At 45.4% G+C, this 27,629-nt stretch overlaps 2 protein-coding genes across 5 annotated transcripts in view; one reads left to right on the top strand and one right to left on the bottom strand.

Moving 5' to 3' along the window:
- The window catches only part of LOC114694682 (baculoviral IAP repeat-containing protein 1b-like), a 43,261-nt gene extending 32,434 nt beyond the window's left edge, over nucleotides 1-10,827 (top strand). For all 3 annotated transcript variants that reach the window (XM_028871728.2, XM_028871727.2, XM_037209475.1), the window contains exons 12-15: nucleotides 1,203-1,355; nucleotides 1,679-1,765; nucleotides 4,770-4,934; nucleotides 9,647-10,827. In XM_028871728.2, the coding sequence (XP_028727561.1) occupies nucleotides 1,203-1,355; nucleotides 1,679-1,765; nucleotides 4,770-4,934; nucleotides 9,647-10,011 (770 nt within the window). In that variant the 3' untranslated portion in view covers nucleotides 10,012-10,827. The remainder of the gene's footprint in view (nucleotides 1-1,202; nucleotides 1,356-1,678; nucleotides 1,766-4,769; nucleotides 4,935-9,646) is intronic.
- Nucleotides 10,828-16,528: 5,701 nt separating this feature from the next.
- LOC114694681 (survival motor neuron protein) lies at nucleotides 16,529-27,417 on the bottom strand. Of its 2 annotated transcripts, XM_028871725.2 has the most exons (9): nucleotides 27,299-27,417; nucleotides 24,861-24,932; nucleotides 24,534-24,653; nucleotides 23,505-23,705; nucleotides 23,152-23,298; nucleotides 21,763-21,849; nucleotides 20,409-20,519; nucleotides 18,789-18,839; nucleotides 16,529-16,844 (listed from the first exon to the last, which is right to left on the bottom strand). In XM_028871725.2, the coding sequence occupies exons 1-8, from the start codon at nucleotides 27,368-27,370 to the stop codon at nucleotides 18,792-18,794; spliced, it is 858 nt and encodes a 285-aa protein (XP_028727558.1). In that variant the 5' UTR covers nucleotides 27,371-27,417; the 3' UTR covers nucleotides 16,529-16,844; nucleotides 18,789-18,791. The 2 variants fall into 2 exon arrangements, with proteins under 2 accessions (XP_028727558.1, XP_028727559.1); XM_028871726.2 differs by lacking the exon at nucleotides 24,861-24,932.
- Between the last annotated feature and the right edge of the window lie 212 nt (nucleotides 27,418-27,629).

Raw genomic sequence — 27,629 nt, forward strand, 5'->3', positions numbered from 1 at the left:
GTGTGAGAACAGTGCTCTTCCTCATTAAGAGGGCAGACATTTATTTGTAACCCCGAGTCTCTAACATGACTGTAACTATTCTGAGCTCTACACAAATACTAACTCACTCTTCAGACCATTGTGTGAGAGAAGACACAATGATTATTGCTGATTCTCAACTGGGGAAACTGAGGTCAGTGATTGCTCAGGTTTATCCAGCTAAGAAAACGTATCTTCAAAAGAGAAGGTGTGACTCCAGGGCCTGAGCTTTAAACGCCCAGCACACTTCCTCTCAAGGCAGTTTGTGGAGTTCTTTCCTTTTGATGTTGTTTTAGTGGTGCTTGCAGATCTGCCTGCTGAGGGAGGAAATCTGACTGGGGGCACCCTGGACCTTTCTTCCACTTCTCTCCATCCCAGCCTCCTGGGACAGCTGTGCAGACATCTTTCTAGAACATGTCATTTAGCAAAATGACTCAGGCTCCGTCAGATCCTCAATTTGTTAAACCCTGAACACTGAGGACTAAAGAAATACAAACCTGGGACTGACATGCAGGTCAAAAAGTCACTCATTGCCTCTCATCACAGCACTTGGGAGGCTGCCGCAGGACTATCACAACTTCAAAGCCAGCCTAGCTATGTGGTGATTTCCAGGCCAACACTACCCACAGGGAAAAAAAAAAAAACAACAACCAAACAACAGAAAAATTCTGTCCAATGAGATGGGTCAGTGGGTGCTTGCTGCCAAGTCCAGGTTGGGTCTGTGGGGTCCCATGGCAAAAGAATAGAACAGATTCCCCCCAAGTTGTCCTTTTGTGTACACACACACACACACACACACACACACACACACACACACACACACACAGCAGATTGTTTAAAAACATTTTAAGTTGTGCTTCAGAGTTGCCCCCTCTTTTATGTGACTCTGTACAGAATTCCTGCTGCGTCAGGGCAGTGTGCAAACACAGAGATATCAGGGTGCTGATGCTGAAGGTAAAATATGGAGAGAAGAAAACTGATCCAGAGAGGGTCAGGAACCTGCCGCAGGTCTTCTGCTCATCAGTCAGTGGCAGAAGCTGAGCACACACCCAACATGGCCTGAGCACTAGATCACTGCATCACTGTCTGTTTAATGGTGTGGCTGGAGATTATGGACTGAGAGGCCAGCCTGGATAGTAATTTGTAACCTTTTTGAATTTCTGAATATCGTTCATCTTTTCCAGTTAAATTGATCCAGAACTCTCCAAATCTCCAAGTTTTCCACCTGAAATGTGATTTCTTTTCGAACTGTGAGTCTCTCATGACTGTGCTTGCTTCCTGCAAGAAACTCAGAGAGATTGAGTTTTCTGGACGATGCTTTGAAGCCATGCCATTTGGTAAGAACTATAAGCTTACAACTGTGACTTCAGATGCTCCTGTGCACAAAGTCATTAAGTACTCTAGAATTAAAAGGCTGCTGATGTCACAGAAACTGTGACAGCACCTGACTTCAGTGAGTCTTTCTCAACAATGAAGTGCATCTGTGTCTACAATGTAACCATTTCCTTTTCAGAATTGTTTCCTCTACTTAGTCATCGTAATTCAATCTGAATATTATATTACCTTTCATCACTTTTGAAACACTCTTACTTCAGTGGTATTCCTCTGTGCCACAGGAAATGTATCTGAACTAACTATATATCATTTTTCCCTTTTCTAGTCACCATTTTGCCAAATTTTGTTTCTCTGGAGATATTGAATCTTGAACAACAACAGTTTTCAGATAAGGAAACATCAGAAAAGTTTGGTAAGTTTATAAACAGTGTTTCTTAATGTATTCTTTATCCTCCTCCCTTCCTTCCTTCTGATCCTCTTCAGTGAACCTACAAGAAAGCAAGCTGTGTACAGTTGTCCCTTGACATCATGGCAGCTGGGTCCAGGACCTCTGCTGATGCAAACACTATAGAAGATCCTCCACTCCATGATATAAAATGGTGCAGTGTTTGCTCATGTCCCTACATATCCTCCATATGCTTTAAATCATCTCTCAATTACTTATAATGCCTAATATAATGTAAATGCTATGTAAACAAGTGTTACACTGTGTTGTTCTGGGAATAATGGTGAGGGGGAAATGTCTATACGTGTTTGGCACAGACACGATTTTTAAAAACTGAACCTGTGGTTGGTGGAATGTGCCCATACAGAAGGTCAGCTGTACCAGCTCAGCTGGTCCTTAGGAGGACACCATAGTGATGCTCAATATCACCCTCAGATGCCATCACTGTTGGTCCCACACATCCTCACACTTGATCTCATTAAATGCAACGTTCTCAGACTCACTGACTTCTTAGGAGAGAATTTGGTCATAATAGCACTGTGGAACTTCATAGTCTGGCACCCACTCCAAACATGCAATGTCCTTTTTGTTTCAAAGGTTTCAGAATTCATATTAAAACTCCTATTTAGTTTAAGAAACCTAATCTGTAATAAATCAAATTGAACAAAACAATAAGTGTAGAGAGTTTATATGCTTTTTTGAGTTATGAAATGTCTAGAAAAGTAATGTGCTTCCATGGGAAACACTAGCAGGTTAAAAAAAAGTGGGGAGACAATGGTGATATGGGGTACAGAGCTCTGTCTTCACACTACTTCCCAGACTTTGTGTGCATAAGGAGAGCCTGCTCCCCCCACACACACACACACACTTCTCTTCCCTTGTGTGGAGGCAGCTGCTGTGTGCTTGCTTTGGAGGTGCTGGCAGTCAGGTGTGGTGAGGCAGCTTTGGTCCTGGAGGTGCTGGTAGTCAGATGTGGTGAGGCAGCTTTGGTCCTGGAGGTGCTGGCAGTCAGGTGTGGTGAGGCAGCTTTGGTCCTGGAGGTGCTGGTAGTCAGATGTGGTGAGGCAGCTTTGGTCCTGGAGGTGCTGGCAGTCAGGTGTGGTGAAGCAGCAGAGACAGCATCAGGTCACTGTCACACGTCACAGGTTAACTATGTAAAATGCACACTGACTAGAATGACAGTCAAGTTTCCCCACTGCTGGAGAAGAAACTTACAGATATTAAAACAGGAGGCTGGGCAGACATAAGGAAGCAAGCATTTGGATTCCTGTGCCCCGCTTGGAGAGAAGCCTTAATGAACTGAATTGTTTCTTCTTTTTAAAAATGAGTGCGTATAGACTGTCGCTGTGAATTTGAGGATTTTCCTCACCGAGGTCTGCCGAAAGGACAGACTTTTCAGGAAAAAGGCTTGGGAGGTAGCTCAGCAAGTCAGAAGCCTGGCGCCAAGGTTGACAACCTGAGTTCCATCCCTGGGACCCACATGATGGAACGAGAGAGCCCCCTTGTGCAAGCTGTCCTCTGCCTCTAAACCCCTGAACCCACGCCAGGACACACACATGTCAACACACACACAATAAATACATACAGATGTAGTTTCAGTTGTTTTTAAATGTCTGGAAGAAAGAAAGAACCACGAATTGGAAATATTGGTGCAGACTGGGTTTGTTAGCCATAAACATACATAAATCTATGCCCATATATAGAAATCTAGGTTTCTATACACAGGGATCTCTCGGGACAGTCACATGAGACCAGAACGCACTTTACTAGTAATAGACACCAGTGCTCAGCTGCTCATTTCTTTTCTGTTTTAAAGTTTTGTTTTCTGTACCTGAGCTGGGATAATTTCTTTCAGTGGGTAGACATCTTAAGTACGCCATTTGAGAAAGATCACTTAGAACCTGGCAGTGGTGGTACATGCCCATGATTCCAGTCCTGGGAGGGTGAGGCAAGGGCATTATGAGTTCCAGGCTAGCCTGAGCTATAGAGTGAGACTGTCTTTTAAAAGCCCCAAATGAATCATTTAACCCAACTAAATGAAACTTCCGTCCTATGCACACTACCATAACTAGTGTCAGTACACACTGACATTGAAATTCTATATCCAGCTTTGCTGGTGTGAGCAGATGTGACAAGAACAGGTCTTCACAGGTGTCTCCACAGGGGGATCGGCAGAGCTGCTGGCTACCGTTCTTGCTTTGTGTTTATAGAAACAATGGAGGAAACCAAGGCCAGTTATTGAGTGTGTTTGTGACTGTGTGCATATGTACATGTCAGGGGCATGGAGATGGAACCCAGGGTCTCAACCACGCTAAGCAAGTGCTGTGTCACTGTGTCAACTGCGCAAATCCCTGGACTTGATTTCTAAATACCCTTTCCCAAAACAATCAGTCTGCAGAGACATGGTTCATTCGAGGACTGACACAGGGAAGCCGAAGATAAATCTGGAACATTGGTCCACGCCAGAAAGTTTTCAAAATAGTTTCTGTGGGGCCTCGGAAGTAGACTTAGTGATCACGTGGTGTACAGTGTCCTCTAAGCACCAGTGAGCTTGGGGAGGAAGGCTGCCCCAGTGGTGAACCATGCTTTAGTGCTCAGTGTGGGTCTCCTCAGCGTGGCATCACTGGGGTGATGGCAGGAGGTGGGATGGTAAAGAAGGGTGTGGGGTGAGGGCTTTGTGGATCAGTAGAGTGACCTGTGGCCAGAGGAAGCCTGGCTGTGGGAACGGAAGTGGAAATGGACAGACAGCCTGGACCTGTGTGAAGAGTCAGGTCGGGGAGGATGGAGGATCCAGCTGCAGAGAGCAGCAGGGAGCAGCTGGGTGCTGACCCCTTCTCCTTTCCTTGGAGAGGACAGTGACGAGGAGGGCCCCTGCTAGGTGGGGCCTCCTAGACTGCAGAAGGTCTAGGTCATCAGCTGCTCGCTCATGCCGGGACTACTACTGAGGATGGCTTTGTGGTGTCTCCCACAGCCCAGGCTCTGGGTTCTCTCAGGAACCTGGAGGAACTGCTCCTTCCCACTGGGGACGGGATTCACCACGTGGCCAAACTGATTGTCCGGCAATGTCTGCAGCTTCGGTGTCTCCGAGTTCTTGCCTTTAAGGAGACCTTGGATGACGACAGTGTGATGGAAATCGGTGAGTTCCCCTCAGGGAAAGGGTTTCCCCCTGTGTGGAAACAGTGGCTTCATTGGAGCTGTCTGCTGCAAATGTCTATACAAACATCTGACCTACAGACTGTTCAACCTACCTCTTCATGGCATCATTGGAGCTGTCTGCTGCAAATGTCTATACAAACATCTGACCTACAGACTGTTCAACCTACCTCCTCATTTCCACTCCCCCGCTGCTTCCTCTCATGCCCTTCTGCAGATTTCTGTTCATCCTGGTCAGACTGGGCAGGCCAATTGCCTCTTTGGGAGCTATAGAAGCCATCTTTGCTGGGCTTCATTCATGTATGCTAGGCCAGTGTTCTACACTTCACCACAGCCCAGGCAGGTCTGTAGGACACTTGGTGTTTCAGCAGCCTGGCAGGATACTCTTTTTGTTCTTTAAGTGTTTACAATATGTATAGGAAGGTGTGGACGTCTGCAGATAAAGCCGAACAAGATTCTCCAGTTCATGGTCTTGGGAATTTTGCTGAGTACATTTAAACCACGATTAGAACACAGACCATCACCAATGCCAGAAGCCTAGGTCCCATCCCTAAGTAAATAATGAATCAATCGATCTCTGCCCCTTGTCTACCTTCCTTATGGCTCTAGTTTGCCTTCATATCTTGAAGCTAGGTGCAGAGCACATGCGGAGCTGCGAGATCTTTCTGGTAGAACAGGGTTCCTCACCTGTGACGTCACTTCCTGCCTTACTCTTGCTCCTTGTATATTAATAATATAGGCATCCAGGGTTCTTTCCATGACTTTTTCCTGCTTTTAAATCTACGTCCCTGATTTTAACGTGAGTCTCTTCTACAGTTACATAGGTAGATTTACAAGTTCAATCTAGGAAGGAGTTCTGTTGGGGAAGCGCTTGCCTAGCATGACGAAGCCTTGGGCTTGATCCCTAGCACAGCTCACAAACAGGCATAGCGGTTATAATGGTACACATCTGTAATGCCAACACTCAAGAGGCAGAGGCAAGAGGACCATCATCACCCAGGTCATGCTCCCTGCCCACATAGTGAGCCCAGGGCCAGCATGTGCGACAGGAGACCCTGCCTCAAAACAATCAAAAACCCCACCATTACCCAAATAATAAATGGTACAACTCTGAGGTTGCAAAGATGGCTAAGTCTGTAAAGTATCTCCAGTCCATGTGGGAAGTGCTCAGTGTGAGATGCAGCAAGCTCCCAGGAGGGGGCGCTAAGGAGCTGAGGACAGGAGAAGCCATAGAAGTTAGTAGCCAGGCAATCCATTGGAATCCTTGAGCTCCAGGTTCACTGAAAACTGGTCTCAAAAAGTAAGGTGCACTGAAAACTGGTCTCAAAAAGTAAGGTGCAACTGAGAGGACATCCATCACTCACTTCTGGGCTCCACACACACCCACACATACACGTGGATCACACACACATCCCACATACACCCACACACATACACATGGATCACACCCACACCCACACATATATGTGGATCACACATACATGTGGATCACACACACACACACATCCCACACATACAGAAATTTTAAAACAAAAATACAATCCATTCATCTTTTATTTACATTGAACATATTTGTAACTACAGTTGAATTTTTACTTGTTTTTTGAGACAGTGACTGTTGATTAATAGTCCAGCCTGGACTTTACCTTGCTATGTGGCCCTCAATGGCCCTGAACTCTTGCACCAGCCTCCCCAGAGCAGAGATGACAGGGGTGTGTCAGCCCTCTGTGTATTGTTATTTGGTATTGGTTTCTTTATTTCTTCCATGGGATATGTGGATTTTTTTTCTCTTCTTTTTTGCTTCCTACATTTATTAGCTTCTTAATTACACATTCTCTTTTTCTTCAGGGGGTGGTTAGGTAGGGTCTACTCTATAGCCCAGACTGGTTTCAAACTCACAATGTAATTCAAATTGGCTTTGGATCCATGGCCATCCTCCTGTTTCAGATTTCAAGGCTTATTGTGGCCATGCATAGCTCCAGCTCTACGTTTTTCCTCTTTCAGTGTTATCTTGGATAATAAAATTTGCAATTGGGATAATATAAATTAATATACGAATGCACACTTTTACCACTTTATGAGTCACGTAGGTGTTCCTGGAATATTTAAGTTCTATTTATCTGGGTTGTCAACTCGGCTTAGCAAGTAAAGGGCTTACTGCCAAGCCTGAAGACTGAAGTTTGATCCCACAACATGAAAGACAAGAATTGACTGTCCAGAATTGTTCTTGTACCTTCATGTACATGCTGTGCATGTGGGTGGGCACACACACACACACACACACACACACACACACACACAGAGTAAAAATACTTAAATTACACCCTACATTCACCCTCTACCTCTTGCATGTCATTGATTTTGGATTCTAAGGCATTTTAACTCTTCAATTAGTATTTTAAACAGTTCTGGGCTTAGTATTCGCAAACTAGATTTGCTTATTTTATTTTTTAATGTTGGTGTTTTTTGAGATAGGGTCTCCTATGTTGCCCAGACTGGTAACAGACTTGCAGTAACCTTCCACCTCTGTGTCCCGAGTGCTGGTGTTCCTGTCTCTGTGCCTGCTGTATTGATTCATGGCTGCTGTTGCTCCTGAGTCTCCCATGTTTCCATTCAGCAGGGTCCTTTTCCTTCTGCTGAAGGGCTCTGTTAGCATTTCTTCTACTCTGGGTCAGCTAGTTATGACTTCTCTCCCATTTTAATGATATGAAAATGGCTTTTGCCTTCATCTTTGAAATACTTTCCCAGTGCATTCTTTTTGTAGTTACTTAGGTTTCTGGCCTGTATCATTTCTTTTGTTTAGTGTCCATTCTCAGTGTTTTCATGATATGATGTCCTTAAAGGTGAGGTGTCTTTTTCCCCAACTCAGTAGCTTTTAAGATTTACTTTCTTTTTTTCTAACAGAGTCTCACTATGTAGCCCAGGCTGGCCTAGAACTCCTAATCCTCCTGCTTCGGCATCCGGAGCAGCTGGAGCTAGAAGCTTTGCTTTGTGGCAGCGGACATACACTTCATTTTGTCTTCCCAAAGTCCGTATGTTGAAGTCCTAACCCCAAAGTGACTGCATTTGGAAATAGGGGACTAGTGTATGGCCACCAAGCCAACTAAAACCGCAGCTGAGTTCAGCATGACTGGGGTGATTATTCTACCTGGAGACTGGAGAACTGATGGGATCTGAGGCTTGACAGCTTTTCGTCAGCTTTGGGGCATTCTTAGGCAATGCATTCTGCCAAATTCTCGCTGTTTCCTTCCACATGCAGCAGAACTCAACCTGATTTGGGGCCAGGGAAGGGCTGTGGGGGTGAGGTTACCGCTAAGACCTTCTATACGATGGTGGAGCCAAGCAGGGAGAGGAGGCATTGACGTTCTGAATAGTAAAACCTCATGTGTCCTAGAACCAGGTCCATTTGAAGAACTTTTAAAAATCAGCACATAGTGTCTGGAGTGAGAGGCAGGAGTTCTAGAGAGACAGGAGAGGGAAGGAAAGGCCCTGCTGGGGTGGGCTTCATGGTGTGTTAGAGACGCTGGGTTTCATCTTGGGACTGCTCAGCACTGTTACTTTATAAATGCTATTTAAAGTGCTAATTCCAGGTATGGTGGCACATACCTGTAACCTCAGCACTCAGGAGGCAGAGGCAGGCAGATCTCTGTGTACGTGCAAGGCCAGCCTGGTCTGCACAGTGAGTTCCATGCCAGCCAGAGCTACATAGTAAGAGTCCGTCTTTAAAAGTGAATGAACAGAACAGAATAGGGACCCGTTCTGAGAATTCACACTGAAGCCAAACCAGTGCTTGGTGCCCGCTTCCAGTCACGGACTCCGGTTGAGACCTTACCCTAGCCTGCATTTCCTCCAGAGCTCCAAGTAACCAGGAAGTCATCTGGGCAAGCTGGAGAGCAGGCACAGTGAGAGGACATGCTTTAGGACTGCCACCTTCCGTTCTCTGCAAAAAGGGAGATGCTGTTGCCACCATTTCTCAGTCCCCTATAATGTCATCTGTTCCACAGCTGTGCCCTGCCTTGGCATGTCTTCCTGTGTGACCAGAAGAGAAGTCCACATTGCCCAGAGAGCCAAAATTCTGTCCTGGACTTCCTGGCTTCTGCTTCCTCCAAACTGCTTGTGGTTTGGCCAGGTGGTTCCCTACCAACCAAGCAGCTCTTGAGGGTTCAAAGAGTGATCTCTAAAAAAATGTTTAAAGCCAAGCGTTGTAGCGCGTGCCTTTAACCCGAATGTCAGAAGGCAGAGGTAGGAAGATGTGAGTTCTAGGCCAGCCTCATCTACATAAGTGAGTTCTAGGCCAGCCTCCTCTACATAAGTGAGTTCTAGGCCAGCCTCCTCTACATAAGTGAGTTCTAGGCCAGCCTCCTCTACATAAGTGAGTTCTAGGCCAGCCTCCTCTACGTAAGTGAGTTCTAGGCCAGCCTCCTCTACGTAAGTGAGTTCTAGGCCAGCCTCATCTACATAAGTGAGTTCTAGGCCAGCCTCATCTACATAAGTGAGTTCTAGGCCAGCCTCATCTATATAAGTGAGTTCCAGGCCAGCTAGGGCTATGTAAGTAGGACCTGGTCTTGGGGGGAAAATGCTGAGCAATCTCTGCCTTCATTGGTGGGTATGAAGTTAGTTAAGATAACCTTGTAAGCTCTACTCATGTCCTTGGTATTTTGTCTTCATAAATATTTTGGTTTGCTCTCTTTCCAGCCAAGGGAGCAACCAGCGGAGGTTTCCAGAAACTTGAGAACTTAGATCTTTCACTGAATCACAAGATTACAGAGGAAGGGTACAGACATTTCTTTCAAGCCCTGGACAACCTGCCAAACTTAAAAGTATTCAACATTTCCAGGCATCTTCCAGAATCCATCCAAGTTCAGGCCACCACTGTCAAGGCTCTGAGTCAGTGTGTGTCCCGACTGCCCAGCCTCATCAGGCTTCATATGCTCAGTTGGCTCCTGGATGAAGAGGACATGAAAGTGATTAATGCTGTGAAGGAGAGACACCCTCAGTCCAAATGCTTGATTGTTCATTGGCAGTGGGTAGTGCCCTTCTCTCCTGTCATTCAGAAGTGAAGGATGCAGCTGAAGATTACTGGAGGTCTCAAAGCCCAATTTTCCAATACATTTCACTCTAGACAAGCATGGTGTCCCCAGTACTTAAGAGACTGAGACAGGAGGGTCAAGAGGTTCTAGTCCAGCTGGGTTACATAACAAGACCTGCTGATGAACCAAATCCTTTACTATCACATACACAATAATACTCTTAACCTGTCAGGCTGGTAACTGTTTGAAAGCCTGCACGCCCACATTGAGCTATGACAAGCAATCCTTGGCAATCCTCGTATGGTCCTCCTGTCTAAAGACTAGAGCCTCACTCAAGTTCATACTGAGAATCCTCCATTGCCAAGGTCAACAGGAAGGGGCAGAGAAAAGAACACTGATCTATGTAAAAGCCACAAGGAAGGAGCATTTGATGGAGGTAAGAAATGGCCAGTTTAAGGATGAGTCCATCCCACCCATGATGAAGCACGAGTCGACTTTAGCACAGGATGCAGACAACTCTTTGCAGAGATGCTCTTTAGTCTTTGCAGGGCTTCTGTATAGTTGTGGCCATGCTTGCTCACACCATCTCCCATCCATTGCGGATGTGAGGAAGAAGGTGGGCTTAGAGAAAACTGCTTTTATTCCAGAGGATTTTGAGAGTTACATATATTATGACAGCTTTATAATTTTGTTGGGAATCCAGTCCGTTTTATGCGATTTGACCTTGTAAGGATTTCTGGGTATATTAACTTGATTATGATAATTGTCATTTCATACTGGTCACTACTCTAGAGGTGGTGGGACCTGGGAGAATGGAGTCAATAAATGAAGCCGACTACAATCTCATGCAATAGCCAGCTTTATTCAGAGCATCCGACAATTTATACTTGGGGAGTTAAGGGAGGTCACCTAAGTAAAGTTCTCTTGTGTTCAAGCTGTAGACAATCACAAAAACAAGCCGCATGTGGCAAAACATGTTTTTCTATAGAACAGCAGTTCTCAACTTGTTGGTCAAGACCACTGGGGGTCAAATGACCCCTTCATAGGGGTCACCTAGGATCATCAGAAAACACAGATATTTACATTACGATTTGTAACAGTAGCAAAACTACAGTTATGAAGTAGCAACAAAAATAATTTTATGATTGAGGGGGTCACAACATGAGGAACTGTATTAAAGGACTGAAACATTAGGAAGGCTGAGAACCTCTCTAAAGAGGCAAATAAAGGATAATTTAAGCATTTAATTGAGTAACAACAGCAAGCAATAATGAGTAATCTGAAGTAAACTCAGTCCTATCTGCTACACCTAGGAGGAACACAAAAACACATTCCAAAAACAATTCCATGTTTTAAAGAAATCACAAGCACTCAGAATTCTCCTCACATGACTCCATTCTTGGACCATGTCCCAACACATAATGTATATAAGAAACACCTATGTACCTTAAATATATGCCTTTTATTTTTCAGTTATCCTACAGTAAATCTTGGAAAAGATTCCCAAAGTTAAAAATAAAAAATAATTAGCATTGGTTATCTCTGAGAACTGAGGTAGGCGGTCTTAATTATTTCCTCCCTTTTGTCCTATTTTGTTTTATAAATTGCCTGTTATTTTAATATTTAATATAAAACTTCAGACTTGAGGTGTAGTTCAAAAGTGTGTGCCTACATAGTATTCCTGAGATCCTAAGCACAATCCAACACTACCAAAAATACATAAGAAAATCAGTATAAAATTAAGTAAGTAAGGCCTGGAGAGATGGCTCAGCAGTTAAGAGCACTGGCTGCTCTTCCAGAAGACCTGGCTCAGTGGTTAAAAGCAGTCATGGTTCTTGCAGATGACCCGGGTTCAATTCCCATCACTCCCATGGTAGTTTACAGTCATCTGTAACTCCAGCTCCAGAAAATCCAACATCCTTTTCTGGCCTCTCTGGATACCAGTTAAACACATGGTACACGCATATATATGCAGACAAAACACCCATACCCATAAAACAAAAAATAAGTCTTTTAAAAAGAAAAAAGAAACATTTCTAATAAGAGTTCAATGGTTCTGATTTATTCCTCAGCACTTAAAAAGGAAAAACAAAACTACTGAAATGTCTATTTCTGGTCACATACTCCATATCCCAACTCTGACTCCTTCAAATGGGCTGCTTTTCTGAACATCTGCTTCATTTTTAAGTTTTAAAAAAAGCAAAACAAAACGAAGAAGTCAATTTTATATCAAAGAATAGTACACACAGAGCACAACTGAAATAAGTAACAATAACTGTAAACTCATAAAAATCTGTATTAAATATGATTTTACTAAGCTTCAAAAGTCTAGAAAACAACTTTCATTGGAAGAGTTCTTTACAAGCACGGGTAAGTGTTCTTTCATGCTTACATCCTCTCCCCCAAGCTTTTATCTTTTCCATCCCACCGAAACAGCTGTTTTAGCATCACCAGTGACCTCCACGTTGGTACATTCAATGACTGTGTTGCGACCTTCATCTTACTTGTCCTGTTTCCAGCATCTGAGCTACTGATGGGTCTCTAGGAAACACCTGCTTCATCTGACCTTCGGGCCTCACTCCTGGTTTCCTCCTCAGACAGCTCCAGCTCAGTCCTCTGCTGTTCCTCTTTCAATCACTGGGGCATCTGAGTTCTCCTGACTGTGTGTGAGTGCACTTCCTGGAACACCTCATCCAACTGAGTGGCTTTCAGTTCCATGCCTACACCACCTCCTCCACCTCCAGCTCTAGCCCTGGACTCTTTTTATATAACCCTAATGGGCATTGCACATTTCACATCTCCAAAGTGTGGTGATACTTTATTTGTGCTGAAATGTGGTGATATTTTATTTGTATGTTAATAAATAGTTTGCCTGGAGATCAGAGGAAATAGCAAGCCATTTTAAGTAACACAAAAGTCAGGCAGTGGTAGCATGCGCCCTTAATCCAATCACTTGGCAGGCAGGGTCTCTGTGTGTTCAAGGCCACACTAGGGAACAGAACCACATGTAGTGAGTGACACACACCTTTAATCCACGTACCAACCATAGAGACCTGGAAGTCTGTACAGACAGGCAGTGACAAGGAAATGAGGTAGCTGGGCTAAGAGCCAATGAGAGGGCAGAATAGCAAGGCAATAAAGGCACAGTTAGACAGGAAGTAGCACACTTTGGAAGCTGCGGCGTGGTGAGGTAAGGTTAGCTGGTGGCCATTCCCTGATCTCTAAGGCTTTCATCTCTATATTTGGCTCCTATTTTATTTAATAAGACTGCTTAGAAATTTGTCTACACCAAAGCTAACTCTTGGCCTTCCCCTTCACTGAATACTCTGATGGCACCCTTTCATCTCTTGACTCCCACAGGACTCCTCCAGTTGCTTGGGGAAACCCTTGAGAGTTATCCTTAGCTCTTCTTACACCATGTATAATCTACTGACGAATCTTGGCGATTTCACTTGCAAAATACAGTGGATTCCACATGGTTAGCCCACTGTGGTGAAATCTGCAGTATAGTTTCACCATGCAGTCAGAGGCTCCTCCTGGAGGTCAGGTCATGCTCCACCTCTGCCTCACTATTCTCCACTGGACTCTCAGCTAAAGGGAAATGCTCTCAACCTCACAATGGCCTATGTATGGCCTGACCCTTGGCTCCTGCTCATTCCTATCTCCTTATGCTTCTTCTCACTCTGGCCACTGGCCTCCTTGCTTGTCCTTGAATATTCCACACACATTTTTATGCAAAGGCCTTTGCTGTTGCTTTTCCTAGGATGTTCTCTCATGCCATGGTTTGGAAATGCAGTCCCTCCTGTGAGCTACTAGGAATGGGAACTTAACCTACTGTGCTTACAGCTGGGGTCTTTGGAAGGTATTTAGGATAAGGTCATCAAGATGAAGCTCCCACTGAATCCTAGTGGCTTCCTGAGAGGCCAAGTATGAACACATAAACAAAACACACATGCACATACACAAAGCACACAAATCAAGCTCATTGCCTCTTTCGATATTATGCCCGATTCAAGCTCAGCACACTAGACAAAATCATCAGCTCTGAACCTCCAGAACTGTGAGCCAATATAAGCTTTCTAACCACCCGCTGTAGGCTATTTTCCATTTTGTGTCTGAGATGATAGAGTGCATGTGTATGCGTGGGTACGCATATGCCCATGTCTATGTGCCAAAGGTCACCACGGGTGTCTTTGTCACTGCCTGCACTATTCCCTGGAGACCCTGGAACTTGGGGCTTTGAGGCTAGGCTGGGCCAACAAACCAGTGATGCTCTTGCTGTCCCTCTGCGCTGTCCTCTCCCACTGATCATCTCCACTGCCTACTGTCTTTAGTTCAGCCTTCCCTTTGTTGTTACTGCATCAGACGTGGTCTCATGTTGGCCAGGCTGGTCTTAAATGACGAATCCTACCACCTCAGCTTTTCAAGTAACTGGTGCTGTATCATATGCCCACATACAAGGCATCCTAGTTTCACCAAGAGCAATTCCCAGCACTTAAAAAAAGTTCAGTATTTGCCAGAATGAATAACCTCAGTCCAAGTAAATGTATTGGGTACTAAAGGGAATTAAAATTAATGTTAATGTCTAATATCTGGTTGGAAGTTAACTGGATATATTAGTAATTAAATTTAACTTGCAAAATAACCAATTAAGCTATGCCAAATCCATAATAGCCAATAGTCATGAAAGCTAATATTCCCTCTAAAAGCTCAAGTCATATTTTGCAAAGCTACTTACTAGATATTGACTATTCATTAATTTAATAATACTTACTTGATGGCTAATATGCTAGGCACACAGGGAGCTTAGTTAATTTAGTTTACCTAGTCAAAACTTAGGAAAGGAATAGCATCTACCATATTGTTTTTATGGTAGTGGAGATGAAACCCAGAGCTTTGTACATGTAAGGCAAGCTCTACCATGGGCTCCATCTCCAGCTCAACAGAGCTGATCTCATAACCTTTTCCTCCAGAGGTGAATGAACCAGGGAGAAGACTGAGTGCTTGCCATCAAACCTCACCACAAGACTCTAATTAAGGTACACATGGAACTGTAAGGCCATGATGGGGAGAGAACATCAGAGGCTGTGGTGATACACTGTGTACCCTAATAAAATCTGCCTGAAAATCAGAGAACAGAACAAGCTACTAGATTAAACAGAGGCCAGGCAGTGGTGGCACACACCTTTAACCTTAGCACTTGGAAGGCAGAGATCCATCTGGATCTCTGTGAGTTCAAAGCCACCCTGGATTACATGAGATTGACTCAGTCTAGGACAGAAGCAGAGCCAGGTAGTGGTGGCACACACCTTTAATCCCAATACTTGGGAGTCACACACCTTTAATCCCAGCACTAAGAAGGAAGTGATGGCTAGAAAGAGAAAGGTATATAAGGCATGAGGAGACAGGAACTAGAGGTTTTTCAGGCTGAAGAGTCCTAGAGGTAAGATGTGGCAGTGGCTTGTTCCTTTGTCTCTCTGATCTTTCAGCATTTACCCTAATATCTGGCTCCAGGTTTTATATAAGACCTTTTAGGATTTGAGCAACAAGGGGCAACTGGGTCAGGCAGGAGGTAAGGAACATCAGGGGGACAGAGGGAGACTAGAAAGACAGACAAGAGAGATGCAAAGAGAACAACACAGCTTCTAAGAGACAACACAGGGTGTGGTGCTGGGGATGTCCTCTGTACCCTGTGAATGAGCTGCTCTGATTGACAAGTAAAACACTGATTGGCCAGTAGCCAGGCAGGAAGTATAGTAGAGGCGGGATAAAGAGAGAGAATTCTGGGAAGGGGAGGCTGAGTCAGGAGATGCTGCTGGCTGCCACCACCATGAGAAGCAAGATGTAAAAGTACAGGTAAGCCACATGGCAACTTATAGATTAACAGAAATGGGTTAATTTAAGATATAAGAAGTAGATAGCAAGAAACCTGCCACAGCCATACAGTTTATAAGTAATATAAGTCTCTGTGTGTTTACTTGGGTCTGAGTGGCTGCAAGAGCCGGGTGGACACAGGAAAACTTCAGCTACATTGTGGTGATACTGTCTGTGATGTCAGCATTTGGGGGCAGAGTCAAGAGGACTGTAAACTGCAGGAAACCCAGGCTGCAAAGCTCTTTCAAAACAGTGAAGAACAGGGCTAGTGAGACGGCTCAGCAGGTAAAGGCACCTGCCAACCAACAACCTGGATTCAATCCTTAGAACCTATACAGTAGGAAGGAGAGAAAAGACTTCACAAGCCGTTCTCCGATCTCCAGATGTGAGCCATGGGACACACACACACACACACACACACACACACACAAGCCATTCTCCGACCTCCAGATTTGAGCCATGGGAAACACACATACACATACACCCCAGAACTCACCTTGGTTCCTGGCTAGCCAGTGTAGCCCCTGTGACATGAACTAGCTTTTGTTTCCCAACCTTAAATTGTCAATTTGTCCCACCTTCAGAAATTACCCTTTACCTGGGTAATAAGTCTGAGTAGTTTTCTTCCTGTATCTTTAAACAGACTCAACTTCACTGTATGTATCCCAAAGGAAAATATTTCAAAAAAGGACTTTATTTGTTTGTAAAGGCAGGAATAAAAATCTTCACACACTAAGGGAGTTACAGTTGTACAAGTGTGCTCAGTCACAGTTTTGGCAGACTGACTTCCATGTGCTCACAGTTCCACCATTCTCTTCCTCAAAGTGATCGTGCTCTAAACACACCCCACTGGTGAGTTAGGCCCGGACCCAGAACGGGAAACACTGGTGATGACATCACTCAGCCAAGAGTCCCCAAGATGACAATGAGACGTCTGTTCATATCGACCAGGGACACCAACATACCATCTCCTCGGCAGAGAGCTGAACCTGAATTTGAAAGAAAAAAGTCTAGGCAGTCACACAATATAAAAAGAAGAAAATTCGTGTGTGTGTGGGTGTGTGTGTGTGTGTGTGTGTGTGTGTGTGTGTGTGTAGGTGTAGGTCAGAGACAACTAGTAGGAGTCGGCTCTCTCCTTCCACCCTGGGGACTGAACTCCCGTCATCATCAGGCCTTTGCCTTCTGAAGCATTTTTTTTTTAAAGATTTATTTCTTTATTATATACACAGTGTTCCTCCTGCAGGCCAGAAGAGGGCATCAGATCACATTACAGACAGTTGTGAGCCACCATGTGGGTGCTAGGAATTGAACTCAGGACCTCTGGAAGAGCAGCCAGGGCTCTTAACCTCTGAGCCATCTCTTTAGACCCCCCCTCTAAAGCCATCTTGTCAGCCCCTAAATCTTACTTGCATACTGAATGCAAAGAATAAAAACATGCTAATGTAAAAATAATAGTAACTAAAAATTAAGGAATACTAGTATTGATCTGTTCTACTAGAATTTAAAACATACTACAAATTATCAAATCATGTGTTAAACTTTTCATTAAAAAGTAGTGACTGCTACAGTCTAATGAGCATTTTTTCAATACAGTAAAACTAAAAATTAGCCACTCAGAATTATAATTTTAGGTGTCTCTAGAGTTAAAAAAGGAACTAAAAATATTAGGTCTTCTAGAAAGTTACAAGAAGAACTCTATATAATAAACAGCCACCATTCCAGGGCCATGCCTGTCGGCTTCCTGCCATGATGATCACAGACTAACCCTCTAAAACAGTGAGCAAGCCCCCAGGTAAACGCTTTCTTTATAGGAGTTGCCTTGGTCATGGTGTCCCTTCACAGCACCAGAACAGTGACTAAGACAAGAGATGATGCAGTGTATTGCACACTGCATCGTTTATCCAAGTGTGTGTGTGTGTGTGTGTGTGTGTGTGTGTGGGTGTGGGTGTGGGTGGGTGGGTGGGTGTCCTGGAGAGATGGCTTAGTGGTTACTAGCACTTACTGCTCTTGTTAGAAGACCCAGGCAACTTATAACCACCTATATATAACTCCAGGTTCATGGGATCCAGTGCCCTCTTCTAGCCTTGAGGGCATCAGGCATGCACACAGCACATAAACACACATGTAGGCAAAACCTCCAGGCACACAAAACAGTTTAACTTAAAGTGCACGTGGGACTGGTGATCCGGCTCAGCGGCAGAATGTTTGCTCCCTGCATGGAGGAGGCCCTAGGTTCAATCCCTACTGCCCCCCAACCCCCCCAAAGCAGCAAGCCTGACTGGCCAGTGGCCAATGACACTGCAATTACCCTCACACCCTAAACCAGATTCTAAACCAGGTGTGATACGGCGTATCCATAATCCTCGCACTCTGAGACCAAGGCAGGACAACATGGAGTTGAAGGCCAGCCTCAGAATCTTTTCTCACAAAGCATGTTTTGCCCACATAACCAAACAAACCACCAGATATTTGGGAGATGACACTTTGACATCATGAAGATTTGACTAAGTGGAGATAGTTCAATATTTAATATAATTTTTGGCAGTCTTTAGTGGGGCTGGGGAGAGGGCTCAGCAGTTAAGAGCACTTGCTACTCTTCTACGTGACCTTAGGTCAGTTCCCGGCACCATATCACAGATCTGACAACTACAAGTAACTCAAGCTCCAGGGGATTCAACATTCTCCTCTGGCTACACACACATACGCACGCACGCACGCACGCACGCACGCGGATTCAACACTCCTCTGGCTACACACACACACACACACACACACACACACACACACACACACTTTTAAAAAATAAAATGTCTTCAGTATAGTTTTATATAAACTTTTTGACATTTCAATTTTTAAATGTTCAAAACACTCACTTTCCACAAACTATGAAAGTTATGCAAAGGTAAGATTAGTTCTTACAATAACAGACTTACTGTTTAATTTGTATGTGAGCGCTTTCCTTCTTTCTTATTTTGTCTGAAACCCTGTAAAGTGAGCAAATGAAAAGTTAAAAGAACAGGACACACACTAGATAAATGTGAATCAACAGTTCAAGCCAAGCATGATAGCAAGCGTGGGGTGGGGCAGGGTGGGGGGATGGGGGTGGGTACAAGAAAGGAGATCAGCAGTCCAAGGCCGTCTTCAGTTTCACAGGAGTCTAAAGCCAGCATGGGCTGCAGTAAACCCTGCCTCCTGCTGGGGGTGGTAACCCATGCCTTTAATGCCAGCACTCAGAAGACAGAGGCAGGGGGATCTCTGTGAGTTCAAAGCTAATCTGGTCGGCTTAAAAAACAAAACAAAACAAAAAGCCCTTGAGCCCAACTTAGCGATGCACACCTGACAAGGCCAGCATTCAGGAGACGGGCAAGAGGATGTTAGCTTCAGGGCAGCCGGGCCAGTGCAGGGCTAAACTACACAGTAAGACCCTGCCACAAAGCCAGGAGACTGGGGTCACAGCTGGGCCAGTGCAGGGCTAAACTACACAGTAAGACCCTGCCACAAAGCCAGGAGACTGGGGTCACAGCTGGGCCAGTGCAGGGCTAAACTACACAGTAAGACCCTGCCACAAAGCCAGGAGACTGGGGTCACAGCCGGGCCAGTGCAGGGCTAAACTACACAGTAAGACCCTGCCACAAAGCCAGGAGACTGGGGTCACAGCCGGGCCAGTGCAGGGCTAAACTACACAGTAAGACCCTGCCACAAAGCCAGGAGACTGGGGTCACAGCCGGGGCTGCAGCATCTGCCTGACGTGCAAGGCTCTGGGTCTGCTCCCCAGCACTAAAGAACAACCAAATAAGTAGTCTGTTTCATGTGAGATATCGTACTAATTTTATTTAATAAAATACCATCAGAAAATAAGTGTGCATTTTAAAAAGCAGTCTACAGCATTCCGATATGCTTTAAGGTGACTGAGCCACGCTGGGCACGGTGGCACCCCTGTACCCCACAACTGGGAAGCTAAGGCAGGAAGATTGCTGCAGTTTGGAGGGCGGCCTGGGCTACGGTGATTCAGAGAAACCTGGGCTACAGAGTGGGACCCTGTACCCCCGCAAACAAACAAACCAACCCCGAACAACAGAAACAAAGTGACAATCACAAAGTAAAATACTAAGCTGGAGTTCACTTTTTCTTCCCTCACTGTCAGTGAATCTCCTGACCAATGACGTGACCTCACTCACTCACTCACTAAAGCGGAGGTTGTAGCTCAGGGGACAGCACTCGCCTCAGGTCCCACAGTCTGTAACCCAGCCCCCCACAAACAAAGGAACAAACCTAAGAACTCACTAAAGAGAAAGTGCTAGAGTTTAAGAGAAAACTAAGTCCTCAAACATTTACTGTTGTCCTGGTCAGACTGGCCCCAGTGCCCTTCCTTCCCACTTAAATGCCATCTACAATTATCCATATGTGTGTCTGAATTGACATCCAAACAGCCATGAGATGTAGCGGAATGGTTTGTTTCCCAGGAAGCCCACAGAGCCCATTTACATTCTAGGGACAAAAGTCGTACAACTGCAAAGAGCATGCACATCAAGAGATTCCCAGGGAATCCTTACCATGTAATAGCCAGTATGGTAGCCACTCATGTACCATGAGATCAACATACTTCCCAGGGCATCAGTGTCATCCAGACAATCTGGAGATATGGGAGGGGGTGGAGGGATTATCTAGAAATGGAAAAATACAATTAGGAAAATATTGAAATCCAGGGATTCATTTTATACAGATACTAGTAGATATTAATTGTACCCATTCCTATACCCCATGAGATGACTTCTATTTAATTTTTAAAAAAATCTAGCACTGGAAGAAAGCCAGCCATAATAATAAAAGATCAACAAACTTAACAAAGAGCAGAAATAGTTCACATTTAATAATTAATATGGTTAGACTATTTTTGTTCCACTATGAAGCTATACATGAGACAAAACATAAGAGACTTAGTTTTTCACAAACGACAGACACACACACACACACACACACACACACACACACACACACACACAGCATTTTTAAGGTCACTGTAAAGAACGATTTGAGGTAAGACATCTGCCCAAATCCCACCCAAATACAGTCTGCCCAAAAGCATCCTTTTAACCACTATTAGTATCTAAAAAAATCTACCATTAAAAGTCCATTAAAGGGGTTGGGATTTAGCTCAGTGGCAGAGCGTTTGCCTAGAAGCACACGGCCCTGGCTTCGGTCCTCTGCTCTGAAAACAAAACAAAACAAAACAAAACACCAAATAAACAACAACAACAAAAAAACCCTTCCATTAGGGCCAGTTGGTGGTGATGCATGTCTTTAATTCTAGCACTAGGGAGGCAGAGGCAAGCAGATCTCTGTTAGTTCAAGGCCAGCCTGGTCTATAGAGCAGGTTCCAGGACAGCCTGGGCTATTACACTGAGAAACTATATCTCAAAAAACAAACAAACAAACAAACAAAAAACAAAACACCAAAAAACAAAACAAAAAAACCCCCCAAAAAACACAAAGAAAAAAACCAAAACCAAGGGGGGAAAAAAAAACGCCATTAGGATAAAAACAAAACAAAACAAAAACAACAACAACAACAAAATAAGCACAAGGCAATGAGAAATGATAGGACCAGAAGCTAGCATCCAAGTACTCCAGGAGGGCACACAATCTCTTCTGTATCATGAAGCACAGTCCTTTCTAACAGAAGCCACCACCTCAGATTGGATACCAACTACTGCAGGAAAGAAACACACAACTGAGCATGGAGACGAGACAGGGAAAACACTGGCTCTGGGTGACAGAAGGGCCTTCAGAACAAAAATCTGAGGTGTCAATTTTTACCTGTTAGAATCTACCCTTAACTACTCCGATTTCCTGAATCTGCGGACTTCCAAACTGTCTGTAAAAGCTGTGCAAGTCTTCTGTACTTACTGGTGGTCCTGAAGGGAACGGAGGCATCCAACATGGCAGGAAGGGGGGAGGAGGAGGTGGCGGTGGGCCATTGAATCTCAGGCCTGGCTATAAAGAATATTTCAAAGGAAGTTAATATTTTAAAGGAAAATTTCTTCCTTCACTGAAAGGAAGAATATTCAAAACCAAAGTAATAAAAATAGGACATGGAGAGATGGTACAGCAGTTAAAATCACCTGTATTCACACACATACACACAGACATGCACACATACATACACATAATTAAAAAGAAAGTAACTCTTAACTAAATGGTAGCCTCTAGGTATTTTTCCATTTCTTTTCTCTAAACATTTAGTAAGTGAAGTCACAGTAAAGATTTGTAACTGCCTAACAAATCAGAGACAAGTATTTACCAAGATGATTTAATCCCCACTATCACATCATCTTTTTGCAGCCATCCTGTTAGTAGGTCTACAAAATGGCTCAGCAGATCAAAAGTGCTCCCCACCCAGTCTGACAGCCTGAGTCTGACTCCCAGGACCCACCTGGAGGGAGAGAACCAACTCCCACAAGTTGTCCTCTAACCTCCACATGTACACAGCACCCGCCCAAATAAATAAATAGAAAAAAAGGGAGGGGGGCTGGAGCGATGGCTCAGCAGTTATGAGCACTGACTGCTCTTCCAGAGGACCCAGGTTTATTTCCCAGCACCCACATGGCAGCTCACAACTGTCTATAACTCCAATTCCAGGGGACCTGACACCTCACACAGACACACAGACAAACCCCAGAAAACAAAACAAGAACAAACAACAACCAACACTGGGATGGGAGCTGCCTGAGATCGTGCCCACATTACAGGACTCTTCTCCCACATATCTATTACAGGTGACTCTGAACAACAGCCGTCAGGCAACGACAGAGCAGTCAGTTTCTACCTTAGGAAAGTACACCAGGGCTGGGAGATGCTCAGGAACAGAAGGGGCTTGCTGCCAGGGCTGATGAGCCCAGTTCTATCCCAGGACCCACATGGCGGAAGGTGAGAGAGAGCCTATACCTGCAAGTTGACTTCCGACTTCCACAGTAGCATGTGTGCAAATACATACATACACACACACACACACACACACACACACACACACACACACACACACACACACACACTACATAAATGTGATAAAAAGGTTTTTAAAAAGGAAAGTGTACTAGTTATTAGTCTACTACCCCATGGCAATCTGGAGAGCTAATAACCCCCAACTCTTTACTTCACTCTTGCATTTCCTTTTTATGAATTCTGGCCTGGGAAAAGTACAGTTTCATAGGAAAGCTATAAATTACTTAAAAGAAGAGCAAGGGTCCCAGTGGAAATTACTTCCTTCATAACTAATTTTCTGAACAGAACGCTTACCTTTCCTGGTCCCAATCCTGACCCTGGCATTGGGGGTGGTGGAGGGAGAAACGAGTTCCACGGAGCAGCTTTGGACTTGCTGTGTGGTTTACTTCCAAGGGATCTGGAGGAGTTTTCACTGTCGTCTGTTGAAGCTTGACTTTCATTCTTTATAAAGAAAAACAAACATTTTTGCTATGCAGAGGCAGAGCACTTGCCCAGCATTTGTATGGCTCCAGCAAAAAGACAATGAGAAGAGAATAGGGAGAATGAGACTGTTATATAATGCCTCAGTGGGTCAAGTAACAACTGGTTATAATGCTTTTTCCGTAGTTAGTCTCCGCCTTCAGGAACGGACATATTCATCACCTTACCTCCTGAGTGCTCTGTTCCGCATGATTAGCTACTTCACAGGTTGGGGAAAGGAGATCAGACAGATTTTGCTCCTCTCTGTTTCCATATCCAGTATAAACCACAACACAGGTTTCTTTCTTGAAATCAATGGAAGCAATGGTAGCTGGGTAAACACAGCCGTCTTCTGACCAAATGGCAGAACATTTATCACCAACTTTCCACTACGAAAGAAATGAAAGACACAGACGTGCACACGTTACTTCTTTGGAAGAGAACAAACCATAACCCAGCTCTCCAACTGCAATTCCAACCCTCCCATCTACTTAATTACCGACACTGCTCTTAGTCCCCTGCATGCCCTTTCCCAGACAGACGAACGGCTGTAATGATGAACGGCTGCAATGTACTCTACACCTAAATGTGCCATGAAGAACAAACAGACCGAAAGTGTATGACACATCCAACACGTGCCAGAAAAAAGCAAGTGCTCCTCAAACATCAATACCCTTCCCCTTTGGGTAAAAATGACCTGACTAGTGAGGCATCAAAATATTTACTTAAAAAAACAAACAAACTCAAAACCCAAACCAAACAAACAAAAATGTCAGCTCGTCTACACGGCTTTGTTCTAGTTCAGTGTGGGTTTGATGCTGGGACACCCGGGCCGGGTGTGTACTAGGCAGCTCCTCTACCACTGAGCTATACTCCCACCTCAGACCTCTGCCTTTAAATTAGCAGACCTAGTTACCAAAACTCCTGTTTTCCATAATAGCTTCTGGATTGTTGAATTGTGTGGGAAGAAGGGGGGGTGGGTAGTTACTGATCAGCTACACAACACACACTCAGAATGCAAGAAGCTCTGGGTTTAATACCCAGTACCACAGAAGGAATACATATATATATGATTGTATGTGTGTATATCATCTCTCCATCTCCATTAGCTTAAGAAAACAACACTGCTGACTCAGTTTACAGCCTCATTCACTCTAAATAGCATCAGCAACCCTTTCCCTCAGGCTGGGCAAGACCCTGTTTAATAAATAAATAACCTGTTTCAGGGGAGGTATGGCACTCTTCTTTTGGTTTTTATTCTTCTTAGCAGGTTTTCTTCTGGCTGTGCCTTTTGGCTTATCTGAAGTTTCACAAACGTCACCATTCTTTAGAGCATGCTATGAAAATAGTAATAGAAATAAATGCACGTGTTATGAAGGAATATGTTGTTAAAACGTCACCATTCCTAACATGACTGTTAACACTATAAGACGATCTCAAGGTCCCAGCACCTAAGAAGGCCTCAATTTACTCAGGGTTCCAGTCCCCCACCCCAAATGTATGACGTGAGGAAATAAAGAAAAGAGTGGTTAAACATTTCATACCTTAAAGGAAGCCACAGCTTTATCATAAGCTTTTATCAATGCCGTATCATCCCAAATGTCAGAATCATCACTCTAAAGTGAAAATAGAATACATATAGTTTATGGGCAAATAGCTTTAATTAAAAACATATGATAGAAAGTACTGGGGGATGGGAGATGTTCTTCATGGCCCCCCAGTTCAATCCTTAGCACTACTTGTAGTAATACATGCCTATAATCCAAACACTCAAAAGATTGAGGCAGGAGGATTGCCAAGGCAAGCTGAAGACAAGCCTGGACTACACAGTAGATTCCAAGGCAGCCTAGACTACAACACAAGACCCTGTCTCAAAAAACAAACAAACAAACAAAAAACCCCAAAAACTATGACCTGTAAATTATAATGGCTCATACCTGTAATCTATAATCCCAACACTTGGGAGGCAGATACAATAGGGTCACCAAGCGTTCCAGGCCAGTCTAGTCTACATATTGAATTCCGGGCCAATATGGCTACAGAATGCAACCAATTCAAAAACAAAAGAGTGAAACAAACTTTAAAACCAGGTGTGGTGGTACACCCCTTTAACTCCAGCACATGGTTGGCTGAGGTAGGTCAACCTCTTTGACGCCAGCCTGGTCTACATGGAGAGTTCCAGGCCTGCCAGCGCTACATAGTGAGATGTGTCTGAAAACAGAAACAACAACCAAATAGAATCTTCAATAAGTAAGATTACCCCTGGGAGTACAGGTATGCACCACCACACCGGGCCTGAAGAAGATATAGAGACGACAGATAAGCACAGGAAACTGTGTGGCTTAAGGAGAGAACCAGACCACGGGGGCTACGCTGAAGCTACAAGGCAAAGTTACGGTTGAGCTGTCCCCAAGAGAAGGAAAAGCAGTATTGCCAAATGTTGCCTTGAATCTCTTCTCCCACCCTACACTCCAGGCAGAAAACACACTTAGCATGCTACGAGGGCGCTCCTAATGTTTTCAACTTTGTTAGATGGAGTGTGTTCTGTTTCCCAGGCTAGCTTCAAACTCACAATCCTGCCTCAGCCTCTCAAATAGCTGGGATTGTCACAGGGTCCACCAGCCAGGCTCTCATTTTCCCTGATATTTAAAAGTCTTTATTTAACCGGCCGGTGGTGGCGCACGCCTTTAATCTCAGCACTCAGAAGGCAGAGGCAGGCAATCTCAGTGAGTTCAAGGCCAGCCTGGTCTACAAGAGTGAGTTCCAGGACTGCAGTACTGTTTCACAGAGAAACCCTGTCTCGAAAAACCAAAAAAATAAATAAATAAATAAATAAATAAAAATAAAAGTGTTTATTTTACTCTTACGGAGTCTCACTGTCGTTTAGGCCTCGAGTGCACTCTGCGATCTTGAATTCCCGAGCCTCCTGCCTCCATCTCCCAAGTGCTTGTGACCGTAAGCGAGCACCATGAAGCCTGGCTCTGATCTTCCGTCGTACACACTTGATACACCACAAGTCTTCCTAATCTTCCTCACCTCAGTGCATTGTAAGTAGCAACTTTTCAGCTATCAGTTACCTTCTCTCTCAAATTTTCTTACCGACTATTATCTGGGAAACTCGGTCCTTCTAGTTACAAAGTTCTATCTAGAACGCAGTATTTTAGTCTCACTGCTCACGTCTGGGTCTTGACCTACATTTGGAGCTTTGCAATGCCTCCTAACTGGTCTCATTGCTTCTGCCGGCCTGTCCCTGTGCCCGCACATCCCTCACAGTCACCCAGGACCAAAGCGTGGCTCCCAGCCACTCGGGCGGATGGGGAGCAGCGTGTGGATCCCTCACAGTCACCCAGGACCAAAGCGCGGCTCCCAGCCACTCCGGCGGATGGGGAGCAGCGTGTGGATCCCTCACAGTTCAGGACCAAAGCGCGGCTCCCAGCCACTCTGGCGGATGGGGAGCAGCGTGTGGATCCCTCAGTCACCCAGGACCAAAGCGCGGCTCCCAGCCATTCTGGCGGATGGGGAGCAGCGTGTGGATCCCTCACAGTCACCCGGGACCAAAGCGCGGCTCCCAGCCACGCCGGCGGATGGGGAGCAGCGTGTGGATCCCTCAGTCACCCGGGACCGAAGCGCGGCTCCCAGCCACTCGGGCGGATGGAGAGCAGCGTGTGGATCCCTCACAGTCACCCGGGACCAAAGCGCGGCTCCCAGCCACTCGGGCGGATGGGGAGCAGCGTGTGGATCCCTCACAGTCACCCGGGACCAAAGCGCGGCTCCCAGCCACTCGGGCGGATGGAGAGCAGCGTGTGGATCCCTCACAGTCACCCGGGACCAAAGCGCGGCTCCCAGCCACTCGGGCGGATGGGGAGCAGCGTGTGGATCCCTCAGTCACCCGGGACCGAAGCGCGGCTCCCAGCCACTCGGGCGGATGGGGAGCAGCGTGGGGCCCGAGCGCGCACCAGCTCGGCCTCGGCCGCCGCCTCACCTGGCCGGTGCCACGTCGGAACAGCACCGCGTCCTCCTGCTCCGAGGCTGCACCGCCGCTGCCCATCGCCATGGCAAGCTACCGCGGACGCTGCCGGGGCTCGCCCCGTGACGACTTCCGCCGCGAGGGGCTGCTGGGACCGGAAGAGCACGGTGGCCCGGAGGCAGCCGGGGCTCTTCCGCGCGCTTTAGGCACGTGGCTCACGCGCTCCCAACTCACGCCTGTGACAGCTCTGTCCTCCTCTTTCTCCCCTTCCCTGTCTCCTGGCTCTTTCCCTTTTTTCCCCTCTCATTTTCTTCCAAGTTACTTTCTTCCCTCCACGCCCCCCCCC

This window comes from Peromyscus leucopus, chromosome 11, assembly GCF_004664715.2.
Source record: "Peromyscus leucopus breed LL Stock chromosome 11, UCI_PerLeu_2.1, whole genome shotgun sequence".
NCBI lineage: Eukaryota > Metazoa > Chordata > Mammalia > Rodentia > Cricetidae > Peromyscus > Peromyscus leucopus.

What these genes read in the sequence shown, in the direction of transcription:
- LOC114694681 (XM_028871725.2), bottom strand. Translation starts at nt 27,370, where the DNA reads ATGGCGATGGGCAGCGGCGGTGCAGCCTCGGAGCAGGAGGACGCGGTG. An exon ending in CGTTCCCTTCAGGACCACCA is followed by an intron (nt 20,520 to 21,762) that starts GTAAGTACAGAA and finishes TTCCATTTCTAG; the next exon opens with ATAATCCCTCCACCCCCTCC. An exon ending in ACCATACTGGCTATTACATG is followed by an intron (nt 18,840 to 20,408) that starts GTAAGGATTCCC and finishes CTCACTTTACAG; the next exon opens with GGTTTCAGACAAAATAAGAA.